Genomic DNA, 13,287 nt, shown 5'->3' on the forward strand with positions numbered 1-13,287 from the left:
TGAGGTCATCTTAGGTATGCTTCCCTCTGGTCTTTTAAGCTACGCGCCAGACTCTTTTTATTCTGATATGTACAAATTGTTTACTTACTCAGTATATGTAATTGTATTAGTGTCACATAAATTGAAATAAAGGAAGTAAAATATATTATTTAAAATTTATGTACTTTTTTTTTATAAATTACAATGATTAATAAATTTAAAATTTTAAAATTATATGTATAAAAAAATTAGTTGACTCACCAAATGCTATTTGTGTTACGTAGTTGAGATTGAGGGAGTACATAAATAGTAAGAAAAAAAAAGACGTTAAAATTGGAGTATTATAAATTATCATGATTAACAATTTATATTTTAAAATCATTTGAGAAATTCAGTTGACTCTTTCATCTGTGTCACATAATCATGGTAAGAGGAGCATCATATATTATTTGAAAATTAAATAAAAGTAGAAGTATTATAAATTACAATAATTAAAAACTTGAGATATTTAAAAAAAATATATATACAAATTTAATTTTCTCTCTAAATTTCATCTCGTCACATGAATTGTGACAAAAAAATATCATATATTGAGCATGTGCTGACACAAACTTTTTGTGTCTTGTTTTAATACATGTACTAATATCACAACTACTTAAATTTTATATTTTATACCAGAGCACTATAAAACCTTACAAGTTTTGAAAAATAGGATTTAATAAAAAGGTAACTTATTACTCATTTTAAATATTTTGTCGGTACAAGGAAAAAAATATATAAATTTGTGATAGAATATATATATATGACAGACAAGTCTATCACAAAATTGAGAAGGATTGATGACAAAATTAACTAATTTGTGACGCATTTCTAATGGGCATTATGATCTGTCACATATTTAAAATGAAAATAATAATATATCACAATCCCATGAATTGAAAAAAAATGTTGCTTTGAACTAAATGGCTAAGGATTGGATTTATGAAAATGTATTGAGTTTATAATATGAACTAATCTGAATTCTCGTTACTAATGGAATCCAAATAATCTCTGATTCTTTTAATTGGCTAGAATTCGTTATTTGAACGAAACTAAATCTTGTTTCTCCAAGATCCCTTGTTATTGCATATTTGGCGATACATTCTTTACCTCACTAAAAAGACCGATGATCTTTGTTTACCAACTACATATTGTCTAACAAAATCCAATTTTCTCTCGACACATTCATCAAAAAATCCAACTCGAGTAGGTTCTTCCCCCAACTATCGGAGAGATCTTGGGGGAACTGCCAAATGAATGAAACGTTTATGATGCATGCATGATAAACCATCAAACATTATGAACTACACTGGGTATATTATTGTTATTATACTTAAATAGAAATAGAGGGAGTAATTTTTTAGGAAAAACATAAACTTTAACTTACTATATTTACACAAATTTTCACTGTTACAAAGTAAATATAAAAATTTCAACTAATTATGTATCTTCTTTAGATATATCGGGATCTAATTATATATCTCGACAGATTCAAAATTAAAAAAAATATACATGGAGCTAATTATGTATCTTTACAAAGAAAAAATGGTATCTCCATTGGATGTATTATGTATCTCTAAATATCCAAAATCAAAAAGAAAATTATCGGGAGCTAATTATGTATCTTTACATCTTCTTTGGATGTATCGGGAGCTAATTATATATCTCGACAGACCCAAGATCAAAAAAAATATATATCGGACGCTAATTATGTATCTTTACAAATGAAAAAATATATATTTGTTGGAAGTATTATGTATCTCGATATACCCAAAAAAAAAAATCTATCGGGAGCTAATTATGTATCTTGACAAAGGAAAAAATGTATCTTATTTGGATGTATCAAGAACTAATTATATATATCTCGACAGATTCATAAAGGAAAAAAATTATCTTTGTTGGATATATCAGGAGCTAATTATGTATCTCGGCAGATCCATAATTGAGATTTTTAGTAATTATATAAAATATCGAAACTTTCTATAATTAAGCTCCAAACTTATGAGATTTATTCCAAAACGGGCTTTGAACTCCCATAAACATCCTTATTGGGCCTTACAAATACATGTAACCCAAACACACACAATTCACTAATTTGGGCCTGTTCCATTTTGCCCACTATAAAGTACCACAAACTAGGGTTTCTCTAAAATCCCCTGTATTTCATCTTCAACAGCAGCAGCAGTAGCAGCTCCAGCTCCGATCGTGAAAATGGTGAGAACCCTTTTTCCTATTAAGCTCCATTATTGTCACAGTAAGCTCAAAGTTTCTGTTTCTAATTTTTACCCATTTTTTTTTTTTTTTTTTTTAATGTGTGTGTAGCCGTCACACAAGAGTTTTATGATAAAGAAGAAGCTGGCGAAGAAGCAGAGGCAGAATAGGCCTATTCCTTATTGGATCCGTATGAGGACCGACAACACCATCAGGTAATTTGGAAAAATTACTTATCATTGTTACCTACAGTCCCAATGTATACCGCGATACATCACTTAGGGGTCGTTTGGTAGGAGGGATAAGGGATGACTTATCCTGGTATTAATTTTAGAATGAGCTTATCCCATGTTTGGTTGGGATAAAATGCGTGGGATAACTCATTTCTGGATTAGTTATTCCGGGATTGTAGTATAATTTTTTACCCCTACTTGAGGGTGCGATAACTAATTTAGGGGTAACTAGTTTTTCAACCAAACGACCCCTTAACGTCGCGATACATCACTTAGGGGTTATTTGGTAGGAGGGATAAAGGATAACCTGTCCTGATATTAATTTTAGAATTAGCTTATTCCGTGTTTTGTTGGGATAAAATGCGCGAGAGAACTCATTTCCAGTTTAGTTATTCCGGGATTGTAGTATTATTTTTATCCTTTCTTGCGAGTGGGATAACTAATTTCGGGATAACTAGTTTTCCAACCAAACGATCTCTTAATGTCGATACATCACTTAGGGTCGCGATACATCACGGGACCGGCTAAATAATGTATCCCTAAGTAATGTATCGCGACACCGGCTAATGAATGTATCGCGACCCTAAGTAATGTATCTTGGCCAGTTCAAATTCCGGGATTTTATGTAATTTTGAGACACCGGCTAAGAAATATATTGCGACCCTAAGTAATGTATCTGGCCAGTTTAGAATCTGGAATTTTATGATATTTGAGACACAGGCTAAGAAATGTATCGGGACCCTAAGTAATGTATCTTGCCAGTTCAAAATTCAGGATTTTATGTACTTTTGAAAAGAGTGGGGATAGGATCTGTAATTAGGCACTAAACAGTTGGGATTTATGAAAGGTGCCCCTTTTTGTATATTGTGTTAATCCTTGGGGTTATGAAGTTATGGATATTCACTATAGTCTTTATTATTTTTAGGCTCTTATTTGTGTATTGTGTTAAATTTTGGGGTGGTTATTTGCTTTTGCATTTTTAGTGTATTGTCTTAATTTGGTATTAAGAAGAAGTGTGTATTCACTACTCGTTGTATTTCTTGTTGTTCATTTTTGTGTATTTTGTAAATTTGGGGGTAAGAAGTTGTGGGTATTAACCTTCCTCTTGCATTTTTAAGTTTTGTAATTGTATATAGTGTTAATCTGTTGCTAGAAGTTGTGAGTATTCACTTTTCTTTTTAAAGCCGATGATCTATCAGAAACAACTAGGGATAAGGTCTACATACGCTTTACCTACCCCAAACCCACTTTTGTAGGACTACATTGGGTATGTTTTGGTACTTAAAGTGAATGAATGGCCGTTAGAGGGGGGAAATGATAACTGGTTCCTATGACTTCTCTACCTTTGAGGTAGGGGGTAAGGGAAGTTGAGGGTATTCAGTATTCTCTTTGTATCTTTTGGTTCATGTATTGTGTAGATTTGGGGCTAAGAAGTTGTGAGTATTAACTGTCCCCTTGTATTTTTAGGTTCCTTTTTGTATATCGTGTTAATTTCGGGGCTAAGAAGTTGTGTTTGTGCTTTTCAGGTACAATGCCAAGCGCAGACACTGGAGGCGTACCAAGTTAGGATTTTGAGGTGGAGTACTTGGAGTTCTCTTCAAGGTTTTATTGAAAAATCAATGGGTTTTTTGTTACTTTCTGTTTTGTTTAGTAGGAGCTTATCTCTGAAACGAAATTTAGTAGAGTTGTTTTCTACTGACGTTTTGGTAAAAATATTGGAGCTTAATATTCAGCGGAGTTTTATGTATTCAATGAAATATTTCTGGATTTTATACGCCTTGTTGATTTCTTTTTAGCATGGATTTCATAGTATTGATCGTGCAAATGAAATTAGTCGTCTGTTGAAAATTTTCACATGGAAGGTAGGCTCTGTTTAGTCAAAATGATTTGTGTGACGGCGAAAGAGCTCTTCCTCATAAATTTTATTTCAACATGCTCAAAGTATGTGCCGTGGGCGATGTCTGTTTTCTTCTCTTTTGAGGCAACAACCTACAAGGTGGTATCGGTTGCTTGCTTCATTGCTTAAATTCCAGTTAGTCAGATTGACCGCCAGCAATTTGAGAACTTCTAGTTTGGTGCTACTGTTGTTTTTCCTTACCTCCTATTTGGTGTTAGTGTCGTTTTTCTGTACCTTGTTCAAACTTCTTTTCTTGTGATTGTTCGTGTGGTTATGATGGTGTCGGATCTTGAGCTTGTGCTTCATTATTGTTAGTTAAGTCACTGCTATCTGCTTCCAATGTTCGTGTGGTCACTGCTATATATTGTGTGTGTTTATTTGCTTCTGGTACGAAACACACTTCACCATAGCTTGGTTCGGTGACACCAAACAAATAGTGATCCTGAAACTTATTTACTGAACCTATTTGTTTGAAGAGGTGATTGAATATCTGTTACTTGATTTCGCTCTGGAGATGTAAAACAGCTTTTATAATACCACGTATGTAGGTTTCAATCTTGAACTATTTGTGTATTTCTCTTATGTTTTCTGGAGCAGAAACCCCACTTTACTTGAGTTTTTCCCATTGATTTTTGAGAAACTACTTGCTAGCATGGATGGACTTACTGAGGACTAGTCATTTGTGTTGGTTTCTCTTTTATTTAAAGCGAACATGATTCAGTGTTTCCGAACCGAGGGTCTATCGGAAACAACCTCTACTTTTCCAGAGGTAGTGGTATGGATTGTATACATTTTATCCTCTCCAGACCCCATTATGTGGGATTACATTTTGTTGGTGATTCGGTGTGTTTCGAAAATGTTTTTCAATTTTCCAATGTTCGGTTGGTCATAATTTGTGGAAAACATTCTCTAGGAAAATAATTTCTTCCCAAATGAGGAAAATGACCGTCTTAGTGGAAAATAGGGAAAATAAGTTACAGAATCGGCGTTTTACATTGATTATTTCCTCTTCACTCTCCAGCATATCTTAGCTTTAGTCCCGTCGCTCCATTCACCCACCTCACATACTATTTGCGTTGATTATTTACAAATAATTTTTGAATAATATTTTTTGTATTTATAAATAATTTTAGAATAATATTTTTTGTAATTTCTGTTTACATATCAAACACAAGAAAAGAAACTATAAAAATCACTTATTTTTCATTTTTTTAAGAAGTACATTTCATCATACCTAACACTTGGCTTAAGGAACCATTAAACAATGTTATAGTCTAATTACATATTTTGATCTAAAAAGTTTAATTACCTCTCAACTTATTTTCATACCAAAACAAAACAAAAAGACGTATCTTTATGCTTTTATAACTTACTAAAAATAAGAATCTAATTTATACATACATAATCTACTAATAAGTAATCGTCCATAATACGTGAAATCAATAATTTAAATAATGCGATAAATTATCTGATACAACACGTTAAAATTACTGATAGCGTCAAAACCTCATTGAATTGTTAAGGACCAAAAACAAAATAGTCTAGTAGTAAGTTAACTTAGCGGAAGAAATTGAGTCAATTTTTTTTTACAAAAATCAAGGAAATTTTCAAGGAGAAAAAAAATACAAAACACAATGACCAAGAAAACGATTAACTTTTTTGAAAAAAAAAAAATTATTGTAAGGTAATACATCTTTTAAGGGCCAAAAATAAATTTCAGACATTCAATTTTTTAAATTTTTTTAATGGTTTCTCCTTATTTTCAGACATTTTTCAAAGGTTACCATAGACCAAATTTTAATGGTAGAGATTTTAAATTAACAAATAATTAATAATTCTCATTCTCTTTCAACAACTCTATAAAAGGAAACATAAAAAAAAATAAACAATAGACGTTTTGTGTATTTTGAGATCCAAGAAAAGTAGTAAAAAAAGTTTTTTAGTAATAAAAACACCAAAAAAAAAAAAAAAAAAAGGAGAGAGACAGAGAGCAAAAATAATTTTTTTTGCCAACAAAAAGTCTCTCTCCATTTAAATTTTTTTGTAAAAAAAACAAAAATCCTCTCTTCCTCATCTTTTTTCTCACTGTGTTAATAAATATTAATATTTAGCTTTCCTTGGTTCCTCTTAATTAATTATTAACATCATGACGTCTAATTTATCGTTAGAAGACATCAAGAATGAGCAAGTTGATCTTGTAAGTTAAATCTCTAATACTTCTTTTTTTCATTTATTAAATTTATTGTACTAAAAAAACACAGGCGTAAAAGGTGAAAACGTTCAGTTTCTAGAGTTACTGAGTTCAGAATAAATATATACTCATTTTTAATTTCGTCATCTCTTTTTTGACCTTTATTCTTCCATTTTTTGATTATCGTTTAAAACTAAAAGTATCAATTTTATTTCTAGAGTTAGTGAATTCAGAAGAAATATAATCATACTAATATGTATTTTAATTTTTTTTTCCATAGATATATTCATAGTTCAAGTTGAAAAACACCCTACATTATATATGCATGCACATGCATTTACGTATCGAAATATCATTAATTTAAAATTTTTTAAGTAATATACATTGACGATATATGAAATTTTATAACATGTGATAACAGATTAGTTATTATCGAACGATTTTTTCAGGAAAATATTCCGGTGGAGGAAGTATTTCAGCAGCTAAAATGTAGCAAAGAAGGATTATCATCTGCAGAGGGCCAAAAAAGGCTACAAATATTTGGACCCAACAAACTTGAAGAGAAAAAAGTAATTTGAAAATATATATGTTATTTTAACAAAATCTTGAATATGATCATGAATTAATTTATAACCTATGGTTTTAATTTAATTTATTGTAGGAGAATAAGCTTCTGAAATTCTTGGGGTTCATGTGGAATCCACTATCATGGGTTATGGAGTGTGCTGCCATCATGGCTATTGTGTTGGCCAATGGAGGAGTAATTACTAATTCATTTATTTTTCATATTTAATATTTTTTTTATGGTTTTCATCTGGTGTTCGAGACCTGTATTTAGCCCTGACTGAATTCGGAGTCGAGCTGGGAAGTCTTATTTTGGGTGGGAACACGCTTCTTAAGAAAGACGACTTCCCGTAGTGGGGTCTGACTAAATTTGGATTCGTGCTGACAAGTCCTGTTTTTAGGGCAAATGCTCCCTAAGAAAGGAACGACTGTTGGATTTTTTGTTTAAATTAAATTAATAATTATAAGTTTTTATGAAAATGTGTGTTTTAATGAAGAGGACACGTAACTTTAAACTATTTACTTAGTACAGAATCCCATAGGCTTGTCATATCCACTAAAACTATTTATGTACGATCCCACAGCAATCTCGTAGAGGAGAGGGAATAAATATCGTTTTTAGAAAAGCATTTCGCACGTGTTTTAAGCCTGAAATCATGTGTTCGGGTGTTCACATTATTAACCCTTCATCTTGTGTTCTTATTCGTATATTTTGTGTTCATGGAACATATTTTCCAATAGCGACTCCCCGTAGCAGGGCTGGACTAAATCTGAATTCATGTCGGGAAGTCTCACATTAAGGGTAAACTTCTCCTTAATAAAGGCGACTTCCGTACCACAGCGTGAGTAAATCCTGATTCATGTCGAAAAGTCCCACATTGAGGATAAAGCGCTTCCTAGTAAAGGCAACTTTCTTTACCCGCGTCAGATTAAATTCGAATTTGTGTCGGAAAGTTCCACATGGAGGGGTAAAATGCTCCCTAATAAAGGCGACTTCCCATACCAGGGTGTGAGTAAATCCTGATTCACACCGGAAAGTCCCACATTGAGGGTAAAACGCTCCTTAGTAAAGGCGATTGTCCATACCCAGACCAAACTAAATCCGGATTCGTGTCGGAAAGTTCCACATGGAGAGGTAAAATGCTTCCTAATAATGGCGACTTCCCATGCCAAGGCCGGACTAAATCTGGAATCAAGCTGGAAAGTCGTACATTAGGAGTAAAACGCTCCCTAACAAAGGCGACTTCCATAGTTACGGCTCGAACACGAGACATCTTGTCAAGGATGAAAGAGTACTTGCCATATTTGCATTTTCATATTTACATGGCCAAATAGTAATGGTGAAATTTTGTTAAAAAAAAATATTGCAGGGCAAGCCACCAGATTGGCCAGATTTTGTTGGTATCACAGTCTTGCTCATTATCAACTCTACAATCAGTTTTATTGAAGAAAACAGTGCAGGAAATGCTGCAGCTGCCCTTATGGCTAATCTTGCTCCCAAAACTAAGGTACCCCATACTTCATTATCGAGTCGCGGTGGATTCAGGATTGGTACAAACATACCCCGTGTTGAAAATGTTGTGTCCGTATCATTCGTGTTGTAGTCCTCGATGTGTTTATCGATGTTATATGTAATGTTATTGATGACAGATTTTGAGAGATGGAAAATGGTCAGAGGAGGAGGCCTCAATCTTGGTTCCAGGTGATCTGATTAGCATTAAGTTGGGAGATATCGTCCCAGCTGATGCTCGTCTACTTGATGGTGATCCTTTAAAGGTTGATCAGGCTGCACTCACTGGTGAGTCCTTGCCCGCGACAAAGTTCCCTGGTGCGGAGGTTTACTCTGGTTCCACTGTCAAGCAAGGCGAAATCGAGGCAGTTGTTATTGCCACTGGTGTTCACACTTTCTTTGGAAAGGCTGCTCATCTTGTAGACAGCACAAACAATGTCGGCCATTTCCAGAAGGTACAAAGAATGTGTTTTGTGATAATCCCTCCGTTTCAGTTTCTTTGTCTTACTTTCCTTTTTAGTCCGTTTCAAAAAAAATGCCTCTTTCCTCTTTTGAAAACTCTTTATTCCAAAGATAGCAAGATTCAAAAGTCTTCTTTGATTGGATTGTGATGACGATCGCAGGTGTTGACTGCCATTGGAAACTTCTGTATCTGCTCTATTGCTGTGGGCATGGTTATTGAGATAGTGGTGATGTATCCAATTCAGAGGCGTAAATATAGAGATGGAATCGACAACTTGCTTGTGCTACTTATCGGAGGTATCCCGATTGCCATGCCAACAGTCTTGTCTGTGACCATGGCTATTGGATCTCACAGGCTTGCACAGCAAGGTGCCATTACTAAGAGGATGACTGCTATTGAGGAAATGGCTGGTATGGATGTTCTGTGCAGTGACAAGACCGGTACCCTCACCCTCAACAAGCTCACCGTTGACAAAAACTTAATAGAGGTTGGTAATCAGGACAATGTTATACTTTTTTATCGCGATTGTTGTAGTTATGTTTGAGGAAAAGATGAAAGCGAAAGTGCTATCAATGGTGGTTTTAGGTTTTCCCTAAAGATGCGGACAAGGATATCGTTTTGTTGCTTGGTGCTAGGGCTTCCAGGATCGAAAACCAGGATGCTATCGATACTTGTATAGTTAACATGTTGGGTGATCCAAAGGAGGTAATATGTTTTGTTATTTGGGTGACCTTAGTAGATTTTTCACTATTCTAAGAGGTTGTAAACTGATTATTTTATGTTTCTTTGTCACATTGCAGGCAAGAGCCGGTATCCAAGAGGTTCACTTCTTGCCTTTCAATCCAGTTGAAAAGCGTACAGCCATTACCTATATCGATGACAAAGGAAACTGGCACAGGGCTAGCAAAGGAGCGCCCGAGCAAGTAAGATGGTGTTTCCTATGTTTCCCTTCGTTTAATGTATCTTCAGTGTCTGTCATCTCATATGGCCGTTCACCCTTTGCCAGATTATTGAACTTTGTGACCTCAAGGGAGAAGCCAGGGATAGGGCCTTAGAGATCATTGATGACTATGCCAACCGTGGCCTTCGTTCTTTGGGTTTGGCAAGACAAGTAAGCTAACATACAACAATGGCTTTGCTAGGATCAATGCAATATGTCATTGATCGTAGCGAACTAAGCATGATTATGTGGTGTTTATGCAGACTGTACCTGAGAAGAACAAGGAAAGCGCTGGCTCGCCTTGGGAATTTGTTGGCCTTCTGCCCCTTTTTGATCCTCCAAGGCACGACAGTGCTGAAACTATCCGCAAAGCTCTTGAGCTTGGTGTTAATGTTAAGATGATCACTGGTGACCAGCTTGCCATCGGTAAGGAAACTGCACGAAGGCTTGGCATGGGAACCAACATGTATCCTTCTTCAGCTCTTCTTGGCGAGCACAAGGATGCAGCCATTGCTACAATTCCTGTCGAAGAGCTCATTGAAAAGGCAGATGGTTTTGCTGGAGTCTTCCCAGAGCATAAATACGAGATCGTGAAGAAGCTCCAAGAAAGGAAACACATCTGCGGTATGACAGGAGATGGAGTGAATGATGCACCAGCACTAAAGAAGGCAGACATTGGTATTGCTGTGGATGACGCAACAGACGCTGCTAGGAGTGCATCTGATATCGTCTTGACTGAACCAGGTCTCAGTGTCATTGTGCATGCCGTGTTGACGAGCAGAGCCATCTTCCAGAGGATGAAAAACTACACCATCTATGCAGTTTCCATCACAATCCGTGTTGTCATGGGATTCCTGCTCCTTGCCCTTATCTGGAAGTTCGACTTTTCGCCCTTCATGGTCCTTATCATTGCCATACTCAATGACGGAACCATCATGACCATCTCAAAGGACAGGGTGAAGCCATCTCCATTGCCCGACTCATGGAAACTCAAAGAAATCTTCGCCACTGGTGTTGTTCTCGGAACCTACCAAGCTATCATGACTGTTGTGTTCTTCTACCTTGCATCCGACACTGATTTCTTCTCCGTAAGTATTGAGATTCTCCCCCCTTAAGCTTAAAACAAAAACTAAACTAACAAAATCGTCATATACGCGCAGAAAAACTTCGGTGTTCATTCAATTAGAGGCTCCCCTGCCGAGCTTACAGCTGCACTCTACCTTCAAGTGAGTATCATCAGTCAGGCTCTCATCTTCGTGACCAGATCACGAAGCTGGTCCTTCGTGGAACGCCCTGGCCTTATGCTCGTAGGAGCTTTCTTCGCAGCCCAATTGGTGAGTCTTGGAATACGACAACCTGAGTGAATCATTCAACTCGAAAGTACTCCATTTGAATATTATCACTAACCGAAATTCATCACTTTCTCCCTTTCCTTTCAGATTGCTACACTGCTTGCTGTATATGCACACTGGGAATTTGCAAGGATCAAGGGAGTTGGCTGGGGATGGGCAGCAATCATCTGGGTCTACACCATTATTACCTACTTGCCTCAAGATGTTCTTAAATTCATCATCCGTTTCGGCTTGAGTGGAAGGGCATGGGACACAATGATCCAAAACAAGGTAAAACACAAGCAACAAATTACCATAACATGAAAAACTCACTGAATTCTGTTCTTGACTAATTAGTATTTCTGTTTCTGGGATACCTTAGACTGCCTTCACCACCAAGAAGGACTACGGACGGGGCGAGAGGGAAGCACAATGGGCTTTAGCTCAACGTACACTTCACGGTCTCCAGACCCCCGAAGCCTCATCAGGCCTATTCAACGACAAGAACTACAGGGAACTGTCTGAGATTGCTGAACAAGCTAAACGTCGCGCTGAAGTTGCAAGGCTAAGGGAACTCCACACACTTAAGGGACATGTTGAATCAGTGGTCAAGCTAAAGGGACTAGATATTGAAACCATCCAACAACACTACACTGTCTAAGAAGCTGAAATGAATTCAAGTTTCTTTTTTTGGCCATTTAAGGAAGGAGAATTTTTGCAGCTGGCACATTATATTGGATGAAGATAATACTATCTGGTTGAAGAACAAATGCTAGCTGTCCATATTTCAAATTATAGAAAATAAAAGGAAAAAATATTGTAATTACTTGTTACTATTATTTTTATCCTTATAGCTATCCTTTATCTTATGTATTAAGTTTTTATTTGGCTAGGAAATTTCTTGAGTCTCCAGAGTTTTTCAATTTCTATTGCAAACCAATTTCAACTAACCAATCAACTGTACTTGAATCCTATATCATCTGAGGTAGATTATATGAATCATTTGTAGTTCAATCAACCTACTATAATCCTGCTAGCTTAAAAGCCTTTGTTAATATAATAGTTAAGTAAGACCGGCTTTCATGCAATTGTTGTGCCCTTGCTTCTTGCCTAGAGGGAGTTAGGATATACTGTGAGCTCCTTAGCCTAGAGGAAACCTCCACTTTTCAGCCATAATCTTGTGTTTTACCAAAATTTAATGGATTTCACCCTGAACTAGGGGACAAAGGCAGACAACTTCCATTTTCGGGTAATACAGTCAAGTGTTGAGGAAACAGGTATATATCACATCTCATTCACAAGAACATCCATACCAGCGACAGGATACACCCATGTTTCTGCACATTATTAGCTCAGCAACAGAATACGCCCACACAGCAACAACAACAACAACATATCCAGTGTATTCCCGGAAAGTGGAGTCTGGGGAGGATAGAATGTACACAGTCCATACCAATACCTCAAAATGAAGTAGGAAACGCCCACACAGAGCAGAATAATAAGCATAACTAAGGAAAGCAACATCCAAAAGGGACAAAAGGATAATGTCAAGGAACTAAACTATTACCTTTTCCATTGCTACCTATACTCTATTGGCTCAACCTATTTGCACTATACTAAAAGTTCTTTCCTCATCAGAAGGATTCCTCACCAAGAGGATGTTAAATGACAGATCATGTGGCATCATCAGCCAATTTAAATACACCCTCCATTTCAATTTGTTTGTTGGGTTTTGACTTGGCACGGAGCACGGAGTTTATGAAACTAAAAAAGACTTTTGAGTCGTATCGCCTTCCCTAAAGATCTGTGAAATGTACCAAATGCCTATTATTTTTGTGGTTTTAAACATGCCATACAAAGTTACAAGCTCTCAACTCCTGTAAAAAGTAGTTAAAACATGATTCCTTCCAGCAGATTTTGCCATCACAT

The 13,287-nt window shown here is 35.9% G+C and overlaps 2 protein-coding genes across 2 annotated transcripts; both read left to right on the top strand.

The window, feature by feature from the left end:
• The first annotated feature begins 2,080 nt into the window (after positions 1–2,080).
• LOC107877672 (60S ribosomal protein L39-3) lies at positions 2,081–4,234 on the top strand. The gene is made up of 3 exons (XM_047415157.1): positions 2,081–2,232; positions 2,341–2,444; positions 3,989–4,234. Exons 1-3 carry the CDS (start codon positions 2,230–2,232, stop codon positions 4,035–4,037), a joined length of 156 nt encoding a protein of 51 aa, XP_047271113.1. The 5' UTR covers positions 2,081–2,229; the 3' UTR covers positions 4,038–4,234.
• Positions 4,235–6,242: 2,008 nt separating this feature from the next.
• Positions 6,243–12,281, top strand: LOC107877668 (ATPase 6, plasma membrane-type). Its single transcript, XM_016724356.2, has 13 exons — positions 6,243–6,556; positions 7,000–7,119; positions 7,212–7,310; positions 8,485–8,622; positions 8,765–9,079; positions 9,248–9,574; positions 9,673–9,792; positions 9,888–10,010; positions 10,094–10,198; positions 10,291–11,115; positions 11,188–11,361; positions 11,467–11,649; positions 11,741–12,281. Exons 1-13 carry the CDS (start codon positions 6,506–6,508, stop codon positions 12,017–12,019), a joined length of 2,859 nt encoding a protein of 952 aa, XP_016579842.1. The 5' UTR covers positions 6,243–6,505; the 3' UTR covers positions 12,020–12,281.
• Positions 12,282–13,287: the final 1,006 nt, after the last annotated feature.

The sequence above is a fragment of the Capsicum annuum genome, chromosome 7 (assembly GCF_002878395.1).
Source record: "Capsicum annuum cultivar UCD-10X-F1 chromosome 7, UCD10Xv1.1, whole genome shotgun sequence".
Taxonomy (NCBI): domain Eukaryota; kingdom Viridiplantae; phylum Streptophyta; class Magnoliopsida; order Solanales; family Solanaceae; genus Capsicum; species Capsicum annuum.

Excerpts from the sequence above, each read along its gene's own strand:
- LOC107877668 (XM_016724356.2), top strand. The coding sequence starts at position 6,506 with ATGACGTCTAATTTATCGTTAGAAGACATCAAGAATGAGCAAGTTGAT. Across the intron at positions 7,120-7,211 it reads ACAAACTTGAAGAGAAAAAA|GAGAATAAGCTTCTGAAATT; the intron begins GTAATTTGAAAA and ends AATTTATTGTAG. Across the intron at positions 10,199-10,290 it reads CTTTGGGTTTGGCAAGACAA|ACTGTACCTGAGAAGAACAA; the intron begins GTAAGCTAACAT and ends GTGTTTATGCAG.
- LOC107877672 (XM_047415157.1), top strand. Across the intron at positions 2,445-3,988 it reads AGGACCGACAACACCATCAG|GTACAATGCCAAGCGCAGAC; the intron begins GTAATTTGGAAA and ends TGTGCTTTTCAG.